At 59.7% G+C, this 21,561-nt stretch overlaps 1 protein-coding gene across 1 annotated transcript; it reads left to right on the top strand.

The window, feature by feature from the left end:
• The first annotated feature begins 780 nt into the window (after positions 1 to 780).
• Positions 781 to 17,117, top strand: CEP131 (centrosomal protein 131kDa). The gene is made up of 25 exons (XM_010578556.1): positions 781 to 1,691; positions 2,749 to 2,834; positions 3,593 to 3,707; positions 4,127 to 4,245; positions 4,784 to 4,897; positions 5,009 to 5,158; positions 5,553 to 5,670; positions 6,470 to 6,586; positions 7,591 to 7,759; positions 7,908 to 8,008; positions 8,139 to 8,321; positions 8,677 to 8,871; positions 9,014 to 9,151; positions 9,740 to 9,865; positions 9,966 to 10,082; positions 12,727 to 12,829; positions 13,163 to 13,364; positions 13,648 to 13,755; positions 13,953 to 14,070; positions 14,275 to 14,349; positions 14,436 to 14,578; positions 14,892 to 15,069; positions 15,152 to 15,348; positions 16,821 to 16,881; positions 16,986 to 17,117. Exons 1-25 carry the CDS (start codon positions 1,515 to 1,517, stop codon positions 17,058 to 17,060), a joined length of 3,285 nt encoding a protein of 1,094 aa, XP_010576858.1. The 5' UTR covers positions 781 to 1,514; the 3' UTR covers positions 17,061 to 17,117.
• Positions 17,118 to 21,561: the final 4,444 nt, after the last annotated feature.

The following is a 21,561-nucleotide window of genomic DNA, read 5'->3' as shown; positions in this document are numbered from 1 at the left end:
CCGACGGGGGGGACCGGTACGGGGGGGCCGGGGCCTTGTAACGGCCCCCGGGGCCCTTTGTTGGGGGGGTTGGAGCTCGGCAAGGAGGGGCCAGGGCCTCGGGTGAGGCCGGGGGCCGGGGCCGGGGCTTTAGCCCGGGCTTGGCCTCGCCCTCGGTGGTGCCCCCCCCCCAGCAGGCCCCGGAGGGGGGGGGGGATGCGGGTCTCTCTCACTCTCCTCTGCGTCCTTTTCGCTGCTTGGAGACCCTTACCCCTGTCACCTGTCATGTATGGGGCCTGGGGGGTCCTGAGCCTTGGGGCTCTTGGGTCTGGGGGTCCAGGGCCTGGGGGGGGAGGTCCTGAGCATTGGGACCTTGGAGGTCCTGAGCCTTGGGGGTCTTTGGTTTGGGGTGTCCTGGGCCTGGGGGAGCATTGGGATCTTGGGGCTCCTGAGCCTTGGGGGTCTTTGGTCTGGGATGTCCTGGGCCTTGGGTGTGGGGGTCCTGAGCCTTGGGGGTCTTGGGACTGGGGGTCCTGGCCCTGGGCGGGGGGGATCCTGAGCCTTGGGACCTTGGAGGTCCTGAGCCTTAGGGGTCTTTGGTCTGCACGTCCCGGGCCTGGACTGTGGGCCTGAGCTCTGTTTTCCCAGTGTGAGCTCGGTGGTTTCCATCGAGAGCCTTTTGTTTACCCGGGTTGTTGCAGCCTGAGGCATTGCCACGGTCTCCGGTGGAGCCCCAAGGGGAGGGTGAAACCAGACCTGCTGGGGAAGAGGGGTTTAGGGAGGGTTTGGGTAGCGGTATTTAAAGAAATAAAATGATGCCACGGTGGCATTTGCCTGGGGACAGCGACAGCTCCTGGCTCAGCGCTGTGGCAGGATGGAATGCAAAGGGATAAAGCGGGCAGTGCTGCCTCCCGAGCTGGGAAGGGGGCTCAGAGGGGAAGGCACGGCCGCTTCTGAACAGCTTCTTGGCAGAAACGGGGAGCGCTTGGTGGGGGAAGGATCTCTTGGGAGCTGCCCAGTTGCTTCTTCAGCATCGCTGCCTGAGGAAGGGTGCTGGGTGAGCTGAACCCCCGGCCTTGGTTGAAGGGGCCGTTCTGGGCTCGCATGACCATCTGTCAGCCATGGTCTGTATGGAGTGAAGGAGCCCGGTGTGGGGAGCAGGGCTTTTCTCAGTTGTCTTAGGCACCCGCTCGCCTTGAAGCAAGCGTCCCAGTCTGTAAATGGGGCAGCGGGACGTGGGATGGCCAGGGTGTTCAGTCAAAGCAGTGAGGAGACAGCTGCTGGTGTTGGGCTCTGTGAGGAGTTCACCTGGAGCCTCTCCAGGCCTTGTGTTCAGGGTTATTTGGTATGTGGAAATACGGAGGAAGATGTTTTGTCCCGTTTGAAAACGGTTACATTTCTGTGTGCCGGCATTTGTAGGAGACACCTAGGAGCAGAGCACGTTGTTTCTTTGCCACACGAGGCTGGATACGCTCTCCGTGCCTTCGCTTGTCCATTTGCGCTGTGCTTCCAGGACCCCTTCGTTCTGCTCAAGCATGAAGAGCACCCGCAGCAGCTCCTCCTTCCAGGGCGCCAGTTCTGGCGGTGTGGATCTGAGCCTGACGGGTCTCCCTGTGCCGGTCTCGCGGCGCCCCAGCAGCGCTTCTCCCGCCAAGCACATGGCACGCTCTGTCTCGGTCACCGCCGACGGCAAACCGAAGAGGAACGCTTTGGTGAGTCTTGGGCAGGAGAGCTCCTTTGTCCCTCCTGCTGCTTGGGGCAGGGAGGCATGTGTGCATGGGCGAGCGTGTGGGATGCCTCGATGCAGGACCGCTTTGCCGTCTGCCTGGGCTGCGCTGATCCTGCAGGCTGAGCTTTGAAGCGCAGCATGGGGCTGGAGGTGGCACTGGGGAGGGCCCTGGCTCGCCCTGCCCCGAAAGCATGTAGCATGGCTGTGTGTTTATGGAGAGCAGCCGCACCGCCTTCAGGAGAGGAGAATTGGGCTGGTCCAGGTGCTAGTTGGAGCTGCAGCTCTCGGTGCTGCAGTGCCATGCGCTCTCTCCAAATCTGATCATCCTCAATGATCGGCTGCTTGTTAAGTCTCTTCTCAGCGCTTTAACATATGCAGAAGAGCAAGCAGGGAAGCGTCAGGCTTCACTCTTTTCCCTTCCTTGCCCTTCACCTCCCTGTGCCGATTTCCTTCTGGAAACTCCCAAGTTCCTGGTATCTTCTGCTGGATGCTGCGGCGCTTTCAGGCCCAGCCTGCTCCTTGCTGAGGACCCTCCGTCCCTGCTGGGGTCAGCAGGAGCTGGGGGCTTGGTGTCTCGCTGAGTGGGGGTTTCTGTGAGTGTTTTTTCAGCAGAGTGAATGAGCCCCAGGTACTTACAGGGCTCTGTTAAGATTCAGTAGTGGAGAGTCTCTGTGCTCTTTGCTGAGTAATCCCTGCTATCTTGGCAGCCTTCGTTCACACTCGTTCTCAGGGCAGGTAATGAGCATGGCCCTTCTTGGCTGGGGAGCTCACACAAATGAACATGTTCCTGCTGGCTCAGCAGCAGCGCAGAGGGAACGAGGTGTCATTGCACTCTGCCTCAAGGAGAGGTTGGCAGCTGCGGGGATATCGGAAACATCGTGTCGGGGCTGTTTTGAAGGGGGTGGAAGGGTCGCATCACCAGCAGTGCTATTTTAGGATGCCTGACTCACGGGGGAAGCCTGCCTAGGCCAGGCATCCCAGCTCTGCCTGCCTGTGCTTCTCCTTAGCATCGCTGCTGATTTTAGCTCTCTCCCCTGCAGGAAGATGCGGGATCCCGGGCAATGAACAACCTCCGGAGGTCCAACAGCACCACCCAGGTTAACCAGCGGGTGAACAGCACGCGCAGGTACAGCTCCAGCCACCGACGTGTGCCCGTCTGTCCCGTGGATGGGGCTGTGTGAAACCCCACCCATCTGTCTGACCTTTTTTGTCCTACGAGGGAACCAGAGCCTTTCAAAAATGTACATTAAGCTCTGTCATACACATTGAGGGTTATAACCTGGCCTTGGAAAGCCAAGGTCTGGCTTTTTGTTTGGGTTTTTTTTTGAGGGGATGTCACTTGGTTAGGATTTGGGGAAATAGAGTGTATTTCTGTGGCTGGGAAGCCTCTGTCACAAAAGACACTCAATTTAATTCCAAGGGACAGGACCATTCAATTACAACAGCCCCTCATGGACCCTCTGGACCATAGCTGGACTGTGTTAGCAGACAAAAAGTTCTCCTTTTGTCTCCAGTGACCTCCTAGAGCTGTCTCTGTATCATGATTTTTCCATTCTCTTGTTGCCCTATGCCCATCCCTTTAATGTATTCTATCTCTGCACATCACGCTGAAATCTAAAGCTCTGTGTAAAAAAGAGTCGTTCACAGATTTCATGACTGTGTAATGATTCTCCATCCCTTTTCTCCTCTGGGTCATGATGACAGGCAGTAGGTGTGCCTCGGCTCTATCCTCTGCATGTTGTCAGAGCCTGCTTCTCGCTGAAGCAGCCTGTGCAGGATAAGAATCCTGCTATCACTGTCCTGTTGCTCTGTGTCTGCATGCAATATTAACTTCAGAACACATGTTCTTTCCTTCTCTCTGCCTTCCCTGGGTTTGGGCTGAAGCTCAGAGCAGATGGGAGACTTCCTGACTTTCTTTGAGAGTGGTTCTGGGGGAAGAAAGAAACTGGCGAGTCTGAGCAAAACCTCCCCAGAAAAGAAAACCACGTGGAACATCTTGGTGAGGACAGGGACATCCTGGGGTGGGTGGGCTGTCAGCTCTGCTTTCCTGAGGAGTTGGCTGGGTTTGGTGGAGGAGTGGGAGGGTTTCCCTAGAGCTGAGGATGGGGTGGTACATCTGTGGCGGCCAGGCTGGTCCTTCCTCAGCCTGCAGTCAAAGCTGGCACGGTTTGAATAGCCAACATGCTTGGCCGGTCCTGTAGCCTCTGTTGGCCTTGTCTCTGGCCCAGGGCTTTTGGATCTTCACTTCCATGCTTCTGGTGGAGGCAGGCAGAGGCGCAGGCAAAGCCTCGAGGCTGCCGTGCTGTGGAACAGAGGTTTCTTGCACGGGGAAGAAACTGGCTTGTGAAGGAAGAGGGTGGTGTTTGAGGACGTGGGTTTGGCGCTTGCCTGCACTTACTCCTGCTGACTCTGTGGCAGGACGATCAGCCGCGAGCATTCCCAGGCCCCTCTGGCTCTCGTGGCGTTGAGCCACCAGCAGGGATGAGGAGGAAAGAAGCCACTGTACTCCTGGCAGCCAACTTCACCGCCAACAACAGGTAGGAGAGGCGGTGCTGAACTGGAGCCGGTCTGGTGTTGGGAGGAGCTATGCCAAGAAAACATTTGCGCAGAGGAGGGGGTGCCGGTGCTCTGCTGCTGCCAGGGCACGGGGGTCAAGTGTAGGGCAGATGATGGTGCGCCAGGCTGGCTGGCCAGGATGCGTTTGGAGGCCACGCAGGAGCTTGATGGATGTATGGGAGAGGCTGCTCTCGCTCTAGGAAAGGGAACGGGTAAAACTTGAACCCTTCAGGGCCAGGAGAGACTTAAGCCAAGGCTGCGTGTAGAACAGCCTGAACAGCAGGCTGTTAGGTCTACTTGGGCTGTGTCTGTCTGTGCGTCAGGTAACAGCTACTGAGGAGCAAGCTCTAGAGAGCGTGTGAGTTGCTTTCTGAGGCTTCGCCAGCTCCTCGCCTTGGGAGATGCTCCACACGGTCACGGTTGGGTTGAGGGTTGCAATGCAGAGAGTGTCCGTCGTTGGTGTGTGCTGTCCCCTTCAGATCCAACAAGCCCTAACGCCTCGTCTTCTCTCCACAAAAGGAGCAACAAGGGCGCGATGGGCAACTGTGTCACCACCATGGTGCACAACAACTACTCCACCACTGAGAAGGGCCCCGCACCCAAAAGCTCCAACCAGGCACCCAGTTCCCTCAAGTAAGTGCAGTGAGGTCCCGTCTTGGAGGCTGTGCTGACCCTGTGTTCCTGTGCTGATGTGGCACAGGTCGGGGCAGGATGGTGCCAAGTAGCTTGCATCTTCTGCCTTAGCAATGTTGTCAAAGCGACCTCAAACGAGGACGGTGAAAGCAGCAGCTTTGTGAAGTCTCAGAAGAATTTCTCCAGCAACAACATCATGACCCGCAACAACAACAGCAGCCTGCCTCGGAGGAAGGAGGTGACCGAGGAAGAGGCGGAGAGGTGAGGCAGAGCCGGTGTGTGATGGCTGGTGGAAAGAGGCAGAACGGTGCCAGGCAGAGGGGTGAGCTCCAGGGGAGCTGGTACTGGTTTGTTCTTGTCCTGTGGGGCTTCAGATTTGGGAAGGGCCCCTCTTAGGGCACCTGCATTGGCCAATTTACCCTCCCTGTGACTTGGCTCTGAGCTTTTGAGTTGTCTTCATCAAAGGCACAAGTTCCTCCCACCCCAAAAGTCAGCCCGGGAAAAGGCCTTGTCGAATTGGGGTGTGAGGGGACAGAACAGGTCCCGGTGCCATGGGCAAGCCGCCTGTGCTCTGCTGCAGCGGGATGGGGTGGTGCTGCCCGGCCAGCAGCCGAGGAGGACCGCGGGGCCACGGTGACCCTCCTTCTCCCTGTAGGTTCATCCAGCAGGTGAGCCTGGCCGCCGTGACCATCCAGCGCTGGTACCGACGCCATTCACAACGGCACAGGGCAGCAGCAGCAGCTCTGGGGCGCTTGCTGGCTTCCAAAAGGGAGGTCAGTCCTGTCCGCTGCCTTGTAGCACAGACCCTTCTGATATCCACATCTCGCTTGCCTCGCTGGTGAGAGAACTGGAGTCCCTTTAGTCACCAGACCCCCCAACTGAGACCTGAGCTGTCGGAGACGAGGGGGCTTTGGCTTTGCATCTAGCCAGCCCCTTGCGGTCCAGAGAGCTGGGGAAGGGTCCTGTCCCCGCAGAGATGTGCTGGCTGTGGAGGGGGAAAGCCCGGGTTTGGTTCTGGAGGGGGGGGCTCAGGCCAGGAGCCCCCGTGCTCAGCGCTGCATGGCTCCGATCTACCAGCTCCCTTCAGCTGTGAGCAGGCAGATGCTTGGCAGTAACAGCACAAATCCTGCAGAATTCTTATTGTCTTGGACACGCTCGTGGCCAGAGGAGGGATACCCTGTCTCAGCAAATCGTAGCGAATCAGTAACAAGTTGGCTCATTAGAGAGTGACGAGTCATCTGCAGCTATTTGTGTTTCTTTGTGTTTAATTATTTATCTCAATAACAAAAAGTACTGTAGCTCTTGCATGTGAGAGTCTATTTTTAAGCCTTGTCTCCTTGGTGGTTTCAGACCCAGATGACTAATAATTGCATTTAGTATCTAAAGAAAATAAGCTGCTCTAAAGTGGAGCTTTTCTGAGGGCTCTTTACCTGCATGGAGGGGAGGATTAGAGGCATGGAAAGCCTGGATATGGGGTGACCTCAGGTGCAGTGTGCCATTTCCCACTTCTCTGCTGTGGGTGGTGGGTGCTGGAGAGCTCTCAGTAATATTTTTGACCCTCCTTTCTGGAAGGAAAGGCAGCAGCAGATGGAGGAAGGGAATATCCTGGATTTGCATGAGAGGAAGGATGAGGAACGCCGGAAGATTCGAGAGGAGAAGGCACGCCTGGCCCGACGTGCTGCTATCCAGGTACGGACAAGGAAAAGGCGTTGTGACCTGGGTGAGGCCAGTTTGTTGGCATCTTCTTGTGAGGCAGCGAGAGGGCCTCTCCTCTGCGTCTCTAGGGGCTTTGCATGAAGCAGAATTAGAGCCAGCCTTGGAAATGGAGTGCTCCCTATGGAGACGGAGGTGCCATAGAGCAGTTTCCCGTTGTGCTCCTGCCAAGCCTTGGCAGCTCATTCAGAGCTTGCGAAGACAGTGCTGATTTCGATCTGTTTTTTGGTAAAGGGGTGACCGTGTTGAAACAAGGAGACTGTAACTGCAGCTCCTTGGACAAGACTGCCCCAGGAAAGGGACCCTCCTTGGGAGCGGGGTCCCTCCAGGGTGGCCTGAGCTTCCTTCCTTCTCTGTCTTCACCCTGTTCTTGCATCCCTGTTTGCAGCAGGAAAGGGCTGGTGCTCCTGGGGCACAGATGGGAGGCTGGCACAGACTATGGGGAGTCGCATGTTGGCTTGCGGTACAGCTGAAGATTTTTTTAAAACCCCGGTTTCTCTTTGCCCTAAATGGAATCATGTTTCATCCAGGGGGCTCAGGGGAAACACAGCAGTGAGCAGCTGGAGAACGGCAAAATGCTGCAACAGCCTCGCAAACACGTGCTTGTGCCTTAAGTGACTTCCCAAAACTCGGCTAAGGCAGCCCCCTGGGCACTGCGGCATCGCCATGCTGTGCGGTGCTTGGCCCTTGGGATTCGGAGGCCATTTACGGAGCAGCAAAGGACACTGCGCAGGGGCATGTGAGCAGCCCTTGTTCACATGTGGAGCTGGCAAGACCTTGGCCACCACAGAGCAGTGAAGAGCAGAGCTGTTGTTCCTGTGCTTTCTCTTTCTCTAGAGTTGTCCTTGTTAACCCTTCAGCAGCGAGCATGTGGGTTGTTGCTGTCTCGCAGGCCCTTGCCAGCACTTAAAGCAGTGCAGGCGTGTGTCAAAGCATGCCCTGTGCTGGGCAGGATGCTGACGGCTTGTCTGTCCCTACAGGAACTGCACCAGAAAAGGGCCCAAAAGGCTTCAGATGCAAAGCGCTTGGCAGAAGAAGAGCTTGCGCGGGTGAAGGAGAGCAGAAGGGTAGCAAAGAAGAAGCCTGCCAAACCTGCTTCTACAAGGAACGTCAGTCCAGCCAGCAGCGTCGCCAAAGCCAATAATGCTGGTGAGTCCCTTCTGCAGGTCTCCAAGCTTTTGGAGCAGTGTGTGACATGAAGGGGAAGGAGGAGGATGGAGGGGTGGTTCTCATTCTGGGGAGCTGCTTTGAAGGGGCTGGTTGTTGCAAGTGCCTGAGAGCAGTCTGGTTCCTGCAGAGGCCAATTTCCACTCAGTAGCTGCAGAGCCAGAAGAAAGTGGCCTCGCAGACCTTGGCTCCGTGCTCTTGCGGGACCCTGGGGCAGACGACAAGCTGCAGGTAGGTCTGACTTTGCCTCATGGGGCTCCTGGCACCAGCTATTCTGCCAGGGCAGCTTTGGAGCCTTCGTTGACCTCTGGGGAGATCCTTCAAACTCTTTTGCTGCAAGGTGCATCGTCCTCTCGCCTAGGATGTGAGCTCCAGAGAGACGGGTGGCGAGGATGTGGAGACAGTGGTGACTGCTATCAGCAGGACTCAGTCCAAGGTCACTCTCAATGAGCTGCTGGACACACTCAGGCTGTTGGAGGAAGAGCCAGAGCTGCTGCCCCCACCAAAGCTCTTCAAGAAGGACAGATATGCCTGGGTAGATGGGGTAAGCAGAGGTCTGAGGCTGGTCATGTCCACCCTCAGACAGCAACGGCTGCCTGGTGAGAGCAGGTTCTCCTATGGGCTGCCCTCTCCCAGCGCTTGCTGGGTGGTGGAGGGTGAGAAACGCAGCTGGTTCGCTGCCAGAGAAGTCAGTGGAGGAGTTTGCTGCAGCCAGGGCTTGGGCATCTGCAAGGAGGAGCAAAACCGTGCAAGGGCTGTGGCAGAAGTGGGGTTAGCATAGAGGATAAGGCTAGTTACTGGGGTGCAGTGGGAGGACTGGGCTCCAGTGATGGAGAAGAGCCAGCACCTCTTCTCCCGAGCCTTCCCCTGGGTGCTCATTCATGGCTGTGTCTGCCCAGCAGGAGGCCAGCTCCAATTCCCTGACTGCTGATAATTTGGAGAAGTTTGGGAAGCTGAACCACTCCCCGGGGGTCCCTGAGGATGGGGCTCTGCTCTCGGAGGCCAAGCTCCAAAGCATCATCAGTTTCCTGGATGAGATGGAGAAGTCGGAACAGGAGAGGCCCAGGTCGGCCGCCTCGGCCACGCAGCGGGAGGTGAGTGCTGAAGTGAGAGCCTGTCTGTATTGGAGAGGTGGTGCAAGACCCTGGTGGGAAGGGTCTCTGGTCTCCTGTCTCCTTGTCCTGGTTCCAGGTGGTCCCCACCACTTTTTTAATAACTTTTTTTTCACTGTGGCAGGGTCTCCTCTTGGAAGAGGAGCTGGCTCACTTGGAGCAGGCATCGGCTGTTGCCACAGAGGTCACAGGCTCCATCATGAGGCTGAAGCTGGAAGTGGAGGAGAAGAAGCGAGCCATCAGCCTGCTACAGACGGCCCTGGTGTGTGAACCAGATGCGTTTGCTTGCTGGGGAATGAAGACCAAGAGCCCTCAGCAGATGTTTCTTGGGGCTGTGGCTTTGAAGCACAAGATCAGGGCTCTGTGAATAGGGCTTCCCATCTGTGTCCCCAGCAAAGTACGGCAGCGCTCCCGGAGCTAGTGCCAATAAGCCGGAGGGCCAGAGGCTGCCGGGTATGCCGCAGTCCCAGGCACTGTTTAGCGTGGGAAAGACCTGCAAGGTCCTTCCCAGCCTGGTGTGGGCTTCACTGAGATTTCTCCTTGCTGCCCCCCTGATTTGAAAGGCATCCTCAAACTCCCTGTCTTGGCAGGGTCCTGACTAGTCCAGAAACCCTTGGTCAGGACCTGCACTGAACTCCCTTGTCCTCTGTCCCACGGGGGTTTGGGTGGTTCTGCTGTGGACAGTGGGGCAGGACGTGTGAGTACCAGGGACTTTGATTTAGCTTTGTTCCTCCTTGTTCTGATCTGACACTGCCTTCCAGATTCAGTAGTTACCTCCTGTACACGTTCTGAGACTGGTGTAACTTCTCCCTCTAATGTCTTGTGGCTATTTCTTCCCTACATCCAAAAGGCTCAGCAGAGGGAACTGACTATCCGGCACGTCAAACAGACTGAGAAGGAGCTCAGCCACCAGCTCAGGCTGCAGAGGGAACAGTATGAGGCAGCTATCCAAAGGCATCTGGCCTTCATCGACCAGGTAATCTCTCATCCCAACTTGGACTGATGCTTCTGAAGCCAGAAGCTGAGGTGGCTCTACCCTACCTGGCTGTCTGATGCCTCTTCTTTACCCTGTCCAGCTCATTGATGACAAGAAAGTGCTGAGTGAGAAGTGTGAGGCTGTGGTAGCTGAGCTGAAACAAGTGGACCAGAAGTACGGCAAGAAGATCACCCAGATGCAGGAGCAGCACGAGCTGGTGAGGCGATAGGAAAGTTGGGGGGATGGGGAGAGGAGACATGCCATAGCCAGAGTTGGTTGGTTTTGCTCAAATGGGGCCTCTGCCCAGAGCATTCTCTCATCTCAGTGGGGCCTGGTTCTTCTGGGAAGCCCTTCTCTGCGCACGGAAAGTCTGTATCACCTACAGAGCTTTGCCCTGGCCCGCAAGAGGCTGCTGTCCTCTGCTGCCCAAAGCCAGGTGCACGGGACTGACCAGGAGACAGTGCCAGCTCCCAGGGACTCTGCTCGGAAAGACCCTTCCCACACATCCCGCTGTGGACAGAGCTCTTCTCCCTGCTGAGGGGTGACTGGGGGACCTCGCTTCGGCAGAGGTGAAAGCAGGCGCTGGCACAAACATGATGCCACAGAGGAATTTGTACCTGTGGCCATATCCTCCTGAGCTGGGTGATTTTTCAGCCCCCTTTGCAGGAGCAAGGATACTCTCAGAGATAAATGGGGATAAGATTATAAAGGAACATGGAGTGTATAAGCAATAATAACAGACCTCTGTGGGTTTCACTGGCCTGTTACCCTGACCAGTGCCTGATCACACAGAGAGCTGTTTCCCCAGAGAGGTGAGGATGTGCTGCCTGCTCGTAGGAGCTGGCTGGCAGCTTCCCTCGGGATCGTGCAGAGAGCTCCCTCTCCCGCAGACAGAGACAGCTCGGCTTGCCCTGTGGCGGGCCTGGCAAGAAAGCAGTGCCTCTGGCTCGTAGCTTGGCCTCAGGGCTCGTCCTGGCTCTGCTGCCCCGGTCTCTGCTCACCCTTGGCTTGCAGTTGAGCTCATGCCCAGGGCTCTGGAGCAAGGCAGACATTTGCACCAGTCTGAGCCTGTTTAGAGATGCCCTCACGCAAACAAAGCGAAGGCTTGCTTGGCTCACTTTGCATTACTGTTTCAGCCTGAGTTCTGAGCCCAGCCGAGAGGAAGAAGCCAGCACAGTATTGCTGTGTGTGGTGCCTGGAGGGGCCCCTTCTCGTGGATGGACGGGGCTGGTTTTGCTGCTGCAGCCTGCGCAGGGCAGAGGAGGTGCCTCTGTTCTGTCTCGCTCCCTGCTCGCAGCAGGGCAGCAGCAGTGGGAACGGCCCAGGATCCTTTCTATGTTTGCTCTGCGGCCCCTTTGTTGTCCCTGCTCCTGGTGCGCCAGGCTCCTGGCTCTGCCCTGCTTCCTCTGCGTGGTGGGAGAAAGCCACTGAGTAAGGTTTGTCCCCCGTGGGCGTCCCCTGGTCGTCAGAGCAGGCTCCCGACCATGCGGCACGCTCCCCGGCGGGGCTGGCTCTGCCCTTGTCCCAGAGCTGCTGTCGCCGGCCGTGCTGCTGGGCCCTTGGCACATCTGTGTAACTGCCCGATTTGGCTGTGCCTCCCCTCGCTCCTGTGGGACCCCTGTCTCCCCGTCTGCCCTGCCTGTGGCTCTTGCAAACACACAGCTGTTTGGTCTTGCCTTTCTCCCCTCCCCTCTCCCCCGTGACTCTGCGATTCCCCTTCTCTCTCCATCCCCTCCTTTCTTTCTCCCCAGGTCTGGCGCACTTTGGGCCCCTTTTGCGAGGTAAATGTGGTCTTTGCTCTTTTTTGTGCCTTGCCCTTCTGCTCTCACACCCTGACCTGCTCCGGCTCCGCAGGTGCCTGCAGGCAGCAGGGCTGGGCTGGAAACTCCTTGCTCAGCAGCAGGGTCAGCCCCATGAAGGAACCCCTTCATCCCATCTCCCCAGGCCACGTGCTCAACTGCTGCCTTCCCATGTTGATTTTCCTGCCCTTTTTTCCCTAAGAGCAAGTCCGAGGCTGTGTGGGTGGCCCCCTGCTATTCCCTGCCCCTCTCTGCATGGTGGCCAGGTAATGAGCTCCTGGGTGTCCAGCCACACACTCATCCTCTGGAGCTGTGACATGTCCCACGTCCTCCATGTGGACATCACCTGCCCATGCTGAAACGGAGCCATTTCTGCTGGGCCTTCCATTGCCTGGTGCTTTTGCCGAGGGGAGTGCTGGGGAAGAGCTCCGTGGGCAGCAGGGCCTGGGTGTTTCTCCAGCTTTTTTGCTGGCGAGGAGGGCCGAGGAGGTAAACGGTGGCAGAGGAGGAAGCGAGGGCAGTGGCTGTGCAGCATTCAAGTCTTTGAAGAGTTTTGGGGTGCTGCAGGAGCTTGGTCTGCAGTGGTACTGTGGTGTTGGGAGGAGTGCCTGCCTGTCTGTCCTCCTGCCGGAGGGTCTTCCGTGTGAGGGAGAGGGAAGGTTGGAGAAGAAAGCATCTTCACACACGACCATCTGCTGACAGATGGGCTGCCCTGCATGCAAGGACCACGAGCAGCCCTGAATTCTCCTCTCCTCTCTGTAGGTGCTCTCATGTCTCAGCCAGTGAGTGCTTTCCCAAGGGTTTTGCTCTTTTCCCCTGTGCTCAAGGTCTGTGGGGCAGCATCAGTCCCATCCCATGAGAGAGGAGAAGGTACTGGGAGAGCATAGGACTGCTTCTCTGGACTGGGAGAACATGCCTGGCCTGGGCTCTGCGAGCCATCTGTGCGGAGCTCAGGCTGTCTGCTCTTGCCTGCATCTTCCTTCTCAACAGCCGGGCTCCCAGGCTAACAGGGGTTTTCTCCCCGAGCTTGTTTCTGAAGCTTTCCTGTTTGCTTCCAAACAGGAGATTAAGAAACTGAAGGAACTGATGAGCGCAACTGAGAAAATCAGGCGGGAGAAGTGGATTGATGAGAAAACCAAAAAGATCAAAGAAATCACAGTGAAAGGTATGGGCACATTCCCTCGTCAGTGGCTGGAGTCGGGCTGGTGCAGGGGTCGTGTCCGTGCTGGTCCAGGAGAGGGGCTGTGTCTGCAGAAGCTGCTGGCAGTTCGGGGAAGAGCTGCTCGGCGTGGGTAGTCTCTGCTCCCTGTGTTTGGTAGAAACAGATGCTAGAAGGCAAGAAAACCTGTGCATGCTCACCCCCCCTTTCTTACCAGCCCCTCTTTGCCGAGTTGATGTGTTTGCAGCCTCCTCACCAGCTGGCCAAGGCCAAGGGCATGGGTGTTGGGGTCTGGGCAGCCCTGAGGCTGAGCGGTAACTGTCCTTCCTGCTGTCTCAGGGCTGGAGCCGGAGATCCAGAAGCTCATCGCCAAACACAGGCAGGACATCAGGAAGCTGAAGATGCTGCACGAGGCCGAGCTGCTGCAGTCGGATGAGCGGGCTGCCCAGCGCTACGGCCGGCAGGCAGAGGAGCTGCGGGGTCTGCTGGAGCGGGAGAAGGAGGAGCAGAGCCAGCGGGAGAGGGAGCGGGCCCGGCAGCGGTACGTCATTGCAGTGGGGGCCTCAATGGTGGTTTGGGGCTCACGGCATGGGGGTGCTATCCAACACGCATGTGCCGGTGGGTTCCCGATATTTGCAGCAGTTAATATCCATGGGGAGCAGCCCCTTTCTCTCCATCGTCCCCAAGGTGGGAGAAGGCGGTGAACCAGGGGCATCCTCCAGCGTCAAGCCCCTGGTCGGCCGCAGAAGGGATGGAACGGGTCGGGGTGGAGAGGTGGACGAGCCTGAAGGCAGGCACGTCCCTGAGGCTGCTGTGCCCTGCAGGTGTGAGCAGCAGCTGGAGCAGGAGGAGCAGGCGCTGCAGCAGCAGCGGCGCCGGCTCTACGCCGAGGTGGCCGAGGAGAAGGAGCGGCTCAGCCAGCAAGCGGCCAGGTGAGTGGGCTGGCAGCGGAGCCCGCGCAGTGGCCAAGGGCTGGAGGCAGCCCGAAGCTTAGGAGCAGTGGGGTTGGTTTCCCCAGGCCAGGCTCTGGTGGGAAGAGGGCTGGTGCTCGAGGTGGGCTAAGGGGGGAAGCAGCCTGACGAGGCTGTGCCGGCGCAGATGTTGGGAGGTGCCGTTTGTGTGCGGGCAGGCAGAGAGCGGAGGTGGAGGAGCTGCGGCGGCAGCTGGAGGCGAGCAGCTCGGCCGTCACCAGGGCACTGAAGGAGGAGTACGCAAAAGAGAAGGAGGAGCAGGAGAGGCGGCATCAGGTCTGGTTTTCCCCTCATCTCTGGGCCCTGGATTGCTGTTCTTGGGTGCGAGAAGCCCAGTCCCCAGCGTGTGACTGCGGTGACATGCGCTGGCGCCACTGAGCCATGTACCCCCACCAGGGCAGTGCCGGGGGTGCTGCTCCCAGCTGGCGTGGGGTGCCGTGGCTGCCGGAGCTAAGCGGTTGTTTTCTTGTCTCTGCACAGGCAGAAGTGAAGGTGCTGAAGGACCGGCTGGAGATGGAGAAGCAGGCCTGGGAGGCACACTACATGAAGAAGGAGGTAACAGCAAGAGCTGCCCTTCTCCAAAGGGACCACCATTGGGCTCCGAGAGGGATCGAGGCAACGTTTGCCATCTCTGTCCCCAGGAAGCCTGGCTGCTCTCCCGGGAGCGGGAGCTGCGGGAGGAGGTGAGGAAGGAGAGAGACAAAGAGATCGAGTTGGTGATTCAGCGCCTGGAGGCCGACATGTCCTCAGCCAAGGAGGAGTGTGAGAGGGCAGCAGAGAACAGGTAGGAGGGAGAGGGAGGAGGGAGCCTGTGAGTCCCAGCTCTTAAGGGGGGCTTGTCCCCTTCCCCTGAGCCCTCCATGTTTCTCCAGCGAGCTCTGGATGCTGCAGCTTGTGGGTGTGAGCAGCGTTAGTACAGGAGGGAGCGGTTGGCGGGGGCAAATTTTACCTCTCACTGAGGAAACAGCCATGAATCTCCCGTGGGGCTCTCCTCCCTTCGCTGCTGTGTCGTGGTCCCTCCTGCAGCACGAAGGTGGCTGGGGATGGTCCCTGCAGCGCTGGGCTGAGCCAGACTGCCTGTCCTTTCCTCCCGTTAGGATTAAGAGGATCCGAGACAAGTACGAGGTAGAGCTCCAGGAGCTAGAGAGGTCTGAGCGGAAGCTGCAGGAGCGCTGCAATGAGCTGAAGGGGCGGCTGGCAGAGCTGGAAGGGGAGAGCATTCGTCTGCAGGGCCTGCTGAAGCACAAGGAGCAGGAGGTGGAGGAGATCCAGAAGGTGGGTGCCCCACCTGGCTCTGTCCCTCTGCGTTGCTCTGTGCCTGTCAGTGCCTTAATGTCACCTCTTTGCCCTGCTGCAGGTGAGGGACCAGCTGGCCCAGGAGCGGAGCAGCCTGGCAGAAGTGATCCGGCAGGAGTTTGCTGACAGGCTGGTGGGGACAGAGGAGGAGAACAAGCAGCTAAAGGCGGAGATGGCGGAGATGAGAGCCCGGCAACGCCTGGAGCTGGATAGGGTGGTGCAGGAGAAGGACAAAGAGCTGGAGGAGGTTCACAGGAGGTGAGGCTGCCTGGGCTTTGCTGACCCGGGCTGGGCTCATAGCTGGAGCTGTGGGCGCAGAGTTGGCCTGGGGTGCGTTGCAGGAGCATGTCTGCAGTGCTGGATCCTCAGGCATGGCTTCCAGTCCTGTCAGGTCAAAATGGGGAGCAGAGTCTCACCGGAGCTGGCTGCCTGCTCAGCCAGCGTGAATCCTCTGGCCCTTGTGACTTCTAGCCTGCTCTGTGTCATCCTGTCCCCAGGGCTGCTCCCTTGCATGCCTGGAGGCAGGCAGCTGGAGCAGTGTGAGGGCTCCTGCCAGGAGAGGCCAGTGGTGCACAGCTCCGTCTGTGGTTCCTCGCTGGCAGGAGCACTGTGAGCTGGCCCAGTTCACGAGGCCTCCGCCGTGGGTAGTGCATGATACCGGTGATTGCAGCCACAGCATCTTGCTCTGCAGATTTGCCGCTCCAGAGGGGCCAGGCAATGGATTCCACCCCCCCTGAGCATAGGGGAGAGAGCAGCCTGCTGCTGGGTCAGGGCTCAGGTGGCCGCTGCACAGCCGTGGAGGTTGACGGCAGCTGAGACATCCCCAAAATGCGCTGGGGCCCCAGGCTGTTGGCTGCAGGGAGCAGGGGCTGTGCTCGGGAGCAGGGCTCTGGCACTGCGGGGCTGTGCCGCGGGGCTCGGCTCCATCCTGCACTCAGCGGGGAGCCGGTGCTGGGAGCCGGGCTCAGTGTCAGGCAGAGACGTAAGGCTTCCTCTTCCCTCGAGTCTGCCTCGTGGGAGGCGTTTTGCAAGTGAAAGGAGAATCGGAAGGGGAAGCGCATCGTCTCCTGCAGGAGCTCTTTCTGCGTGGGGCAGAGCGCTGTGCTAAGGACTCCAGTGTGGTGCAGAGCCATCCCTCCTGTCGGTGTCTGTTCAGAACTGCTCACCACCAGCTATAACGAGAGGCTGTTGTACGAGCACACGGAGCTTGCTGGCTTTCCCAGATCTTGCCAAGTGATTCCCACTCGCTCTGAGAGCCAGGGTCATACCTTGAATATGAGATAACGAGGATCCCCTTTCTGCTTCCGTCCCTTACGTACAGCATGGCAAAGGTTGAAACGCAGGGAGTCTGGTGCTCTGAGAGCTGTGGGGAAGAGTCCAGCCATGAAGCAGCAACCGTGGGCTTGAGAAATGGGAAGAAACTTAAAATCCCCTCCCTGTGGTCCTGTTAATTAATTAAGTCTTGTGAAACTAATGTCCCCTTCTTCCTATAGATGACTTGATCCAAACTACATGACGTTCACCAAAGGAATTAAGGCCCTTCTGGCGTGTAACGGCACCCGGAGCCCAGAGCTGCTGCTCTTTGGCTTGCTGCAGAGCGCTGGGTGGGGGGAGAGGAGCTGTGCCTCCCCCGGTGCTGAAATCGCCCTCCTGGGGCACAGGGTCAGCCCGGCGTTTGGGGCTGGGCACTGAGGATGGGGTCCTCAGCCTCTCCGTGTCCATCTGCTCAGGGTGAAGACGGCGGTGATGAGGAAGGAGGAGAGCGTGAGCAGCCTTCGGAAGCAGTACGAAGTGAGTGAGGGGGGCAGCTGGCCCCAGCCCCCCCCCCCAACCCCTCGGGCTGTAGCTGTGCCCCGGGGCGCAGCGAGCTCTCCCTCTCGTGTGCTCTGTTGCAGGCGGCTATGCAGAGAGCCGACCGCCTGGAAGCCCTCCTGGAGCAACAGCGAAAGCAGCTGCTGGCCACCAAGTGACCACCCTGCCGCACAGGGCTGGGGGTGCTCCGGGGCCCCCGCTGGACCTGCGCTCGGGGGGAGTGGACACCTGTGCACATGGGGCTGGGGTCGGGCTCTCCCCTTCCCTCCCTCTACCCTCGTTTTTTACAGTCCGGTCCCCGTGCTGCGGCCGTGAGCCCTGCCAGAGCACTCGGCAGCCTTCAGGTATTTGGTGGTTGTGTTTTAACAATAAATCTGCGCTGGTTTCTACGGCTGTTCCTGTTCCACCTGTGTCCCCTGGAGGAAGGGAGAGCCTCTGCTTGCCTGGCATCCACGCCTTCTTTTTCTTCACTGGTGCATTTCTCCCTCCCCGTGTGTGTATCGGTGCCAGGGCATGAGCCGCTCTTCCTCACGGTGCGAGTGGGCGGCAGACCCTCCCTACCCTGTGTTCCTGCTTCCCAAGATCTTCCCCGTGGTGGGATGCGTGGGACCTGTGGGTTGGGTCTGCGCCAGGGGATGAGAACCTTCTCTTGTGAGCAGCCAGAGATTTTGAAGTTGCGGGGGCCAGGCTAAGGACCCCCTGTTTTGGCTGGTCAGGGAGGGATGGGTGGAGGTGGGAGCTGTCACCCAGCAGCCCAGGCACATGGGTGCTTGCTTTTGACCCTGTGCCTCGCTCCCCCTCCTAAAACAAAATACCCAGGATGATGTGGGGAGGCACAGCCAGGACAGGACATGGTCCCGCAGCCTCTGCTACCTGCAAATCTCTCGGCACCCCGTGACAGTGACGGGAAATGCCTGGGCCGGGCCGGCGGCATCTGTTTCCTCTCGGCAGGGAGCGTGCGACCGCTCCTCTGCAGCCTTTTCCCTCCAAGGAGGCCGGGGCTCGGTGCGGGGGGCGAGCAGATGTTTGCTCGTCGCATTCCCAGGCTGTTTTCCATCCGTCCTGCCTGTGCGTGCGCTCAGCTGGGCAGCGCGGGGAAGGAGGTGGGCTTCCCTCTGCCCCGCGGCAGCACGGCAAGAGCCCCCCTTCCTCCCGGGGAGACCCCACCGCGATGTGGAGCTGCAGAGTGAGGGGCTGAGGGGCCCTTTGTCACCCTGGGAAGCTGCTGCGGAGCTCGGCTGCTTTCCGAGCATTTGTCCTGGCATGGGTTCCCAGCTGCAGCTTCCTGAGGGGATGCGGTCCCAAGGCACCCGTGGGTGCCATCAGCCCACAACTACCCCTGCCCATGCTTTGGCACTTGGTGTGGATTTCCTAGGACCTGGGCAGCTCCTCCTGCCCTGGAGTGCTGCTGGCTGGGGCAGAGGCAGAGGGTGGCTGGGTCCTGTCCGGCTCCTTTCCCTTCTGTCTGAGCCACCGGCTGTGCCCGTCTCCACAGCCCCTCTCAGCCATCCGAACAAGCAGAAAAGGACGGGGAGGAGCACGCAGCCCTGTTTTGCCGGGAAAGGCTGGGCACCGTGCTTGTTTTCGCTGTTTTTGCTTTTCTGACGACTGTTTCCTGAGCACCGCTTCCGTCCTCCACCCCTTCGCAGCCTCCGCTTGGGCCACCCAGAGCCTTTTGCTGGTGTCTCCTGCTCCTGGCCCAGCGCAGCTCGAGCTGGGTGCTGGAAACTGCTGTGGTTAAATCGATTAATCATGCAAAATCTGGTGTGGGAGGAGAATTGGGGATCAGCCCCCTCGCTGCCTGTCCTGGGGGGACTTGCTGCCTGCACGCAGCCCCGTTGACCACGTGTAGGATGGCAGCACCCTCTGCCCTGTCTGGCATCACCGGCTGTGGTGTGAGCACCCCTGGGTGCCCTGTGTGCTCCCGCAGCCTCCCCTGGGGCTCAGCCCTCCCCTGGGGCTCAATTCTGCAGCATCTTCCCAGCCCTGCCCCTCCTCAGCATCACCAAGGCTAATTTCTAGGCCAGTGCCCGGTTCAGGCATGAATAAATCAGCGGCGTTGCATAACCAGGGATGCAGATTTTCACCGGATAGCTGCCTGTGCCCTGCCGCTGCGCCAGCGCCGGACACCCACCTCCCCGCACCCCGGGGGTCCCCCGGGACCGGAGCTGTCGGCCGTGTGGCACAATCCCCGTCCCTGTCAGCACAATGGGCGGTTAGCAAGGCCGGCGGTGGCAGTGCGGGCGTTGCAGGCTCTGCCAAAGATCCCCAATTAAGGAGCCCCTCTCCCCCCGCCCCAGGATCAGGGTGGGATGAGCGGAACCCGTTGGCTGCCGGGGATCCCAACTGGTGGGCCGGGAAGGAGGTCAGGAGTGCAGGGTGCTTTTGGCAGCCGCCGCACAGAGATCGTGGCTCAATCTGGTGTCTGCCCCGGAGGGGATTAGCCGCAGCCCCAGACAAATCAGCCGAGAAGCCGGAGCAAGTTGGCAGGATCCGTGCGGGGTAATCTCCCCTGCTAATTGGGGCGAGCATGCTGCTCGCCTGCCCGAGATGCGGCAGCAGCAGAGCCCGGCCAAGGAGGGGATGCCGGTGGGGCTGGTGCCACGTTGTGCCTCTTGCTGGGCACGTGCCTTGCCCGGGGTGGGACTGTCCCCGCCGTAGCCCCGAGCTCAGGGCTGCACCCTGGGTGGTGCCTGGGGGGTCCTTGCTGGGGCTTTTGGCCTCAATTCTTCTTTGGGATCTTCCCCTTTGCAGCCACGTCAGAGAACTGCAAGGACCCGGGGCGAGAGGAGGGCATCTGGGGGCTTGGGGTGGGCCCAGGGGCAGTGGGCAGCACTGGGGGTGGTGGTGGGTTTGGGGGACCCTAACAGGGCTCAATCCTGCTCCCGGCCATGTCAAATGGAGCTGCTGGGGCTGTCACCTGGGCAAGGAGGGTGCCCGGGCATGGGGCTGCTGTGCAGAGGGTCCCAGGTCTCCCCAAGGAGAGCAGGGCAGTGCAGCTGGACTGGGCAGGCACACACACCATCCCATCCCTGACCTCATCCGTGTCCCCCATCCCTATCGTTATCCTACCTCTATCGCAGCCCCAGCCCTAGCTCACCCCTGTCCTTGTCCTCTTCCCCATCCCATCCCATCCTATCCTCATCTCCATCCCAGTCCTCATTCCCATCCCATCTTGCCCCAGATACGGACTGTGCTGGGCTCCTGCATGCCGGGAGGGAAGGGATGCTGGGCACCGGGGCTGCCTCCGCGGGGAGCTGCCCTGCCACCCCTGAACGTGTCAGCCAGGCGATTTCATCCCCTCCCACCCCCTGAAGCCACCGCTGCCCCTGCCCAGCGGCAGGAGGGCCTCGAGCTCATCCTCTTCCCACCCCATCGTTGGGTCTGGCTACATGTCCTCGAGGTGCTGAGGGCGGCTGGGATGGGTGGGTGCCCAGCATGGGCTGCAGGATGGGCTGGTGGGTGCTGGTGAGGGCTCTGCACAGCCGCCCGCCCCCGCCTGCATCCAGGCTCGCCGTGACTCAGCTGACGCCAGCTCAGCCGCACGAGAGGTGCGGGACTGGCCGTGCAAACCATCCTGCCGGTGCATGGCCACCCGCTCCCCACGGGACCCCAGCTGCTCCGGCAGGTGCAGATGCCACCGCAGCTCCAAGAGAGCCCAAATCCCCCCCTGCTCCAGGGTGCCAGGCACCGTGCCGGGGCAGTGCGGCATTTGCTCGGCTGCTCAGAGGCCCGGGAAGGCATGTGGGGGAGATGGGGGGATTCCCAGGCTGTGCCGAGCAGGCGCACAGGGACGTGGCCCTTTGCATGGTGAGGGGGGACCCAGGACTCAGGGGGTGGCTGGTGACAGCAGTGGGGGGCAGTGGGATGCCAGTGGGCTGCACCCTGGCTGGGAGGGTCACTGAAAGCAAAATGAGTGATGGGGGGGGTCAGCGGTCCCCTGCTACCTCTCACAGAGGGACCTTGGGGCCGTGTAGGTTGGAGCTGCTCTGGAGCAGTGAAATGTGGAGGCTCGGGAAAAGCGAGCTGGCTCCGGCTGACGGGAACATGTTTATTCTCCCAGCAGCCTGTAATTTTTCCAGCCCTGTATCTATTTGCGGCGACGTGACATGTGCAGCGTGGTGTTCTTTGCAAGCTTGAAGCCTTGTAAAAAATTAATCGTGTACGCAAAATTTGGCTTTAAATATTAAAACCGGTGGTGGGGAAACGCGAGCCCCCTTGCTAAGAGCTGAGTCCTACACCGGGCGGGCTGATGTCCTGCAGCGGTGGCTCCTGGATGGGGGCTGATAGGGCCGGGCTGGGCCCATCCCACCACGATCCTGAAGGAAAGTCCAACCTGGGTCCCGGCTGCTCTCTGGGACTGGGTGGGCTCGGTGACCAGCTGCACCCGCAGCTTTGCCAGGGTGCTGGTTGGGAGCTGCCCGGGGCTGTGGGTGAAGCTGTGGGCTGTTCCCTGCCAGGGGGTCGGGATTGTTTGTTTTTTAGAGGATCCCATATTCGAGGGCACGGTCCCACGTGCCGGGGCTGTGGCGTCGAGCACACGAGGCCGAGCTGTGCGGCCCCGCAGCGGGGCAGCCCCACGGGCACCCCACGCCGCAGGCTGGCCGGGCTGGGTCTGGGGGCTGCGGGTGCAGAGCCGGGGTGCTGGGGGTGTCCAGG

Source organism: Haliaeetus leucocephalus, unplaced genomic scaffold, assembly GCF_000737465.1.
Source record: "Haliaeetus leucocephalus isolate CR32 unplaced genomic scaffold, Haliaeetus_leucocephalus-4.0 Scaffold646, whole genome shotgun sequence".
In the NCBI taxonomy this organism is placed as follows: Eukaryota; Metazoa; Chordata; class Aves; order Accipitriformes; family Accipitridae; genus Haliaeetus; species Haliaeetus leucocephalus.
The sequence above is the reverse complement of the archived record's forward strand: the minus strand, read 5'-3'. Positions and strand labels throughout refer to the sequence as shown.

Coding starts and splice junctions, on each gene's coding strand:
- CEP131 (XM_010578556.1), top strand. CDS start 1,515: ATGAAGAGCACCCGCAGCAGCTCCTCCTTCCAGGGCGCCAGTTCTGGC. Junction 2,835..3,592: donor CGGGTGAACAGCACGCGCAG/GTACAGCTCCAG, acceptor TTTGGGCTGAAG/CTCAGAGCAGATGGGAGACT. Junction 9,152..9,739: donor GCCTGCTACAGACGGCCCTG/GTGTGTGAACCA, acceptor TACATCCAAAAG/GCTCAGCAGAGGGAACTGAC.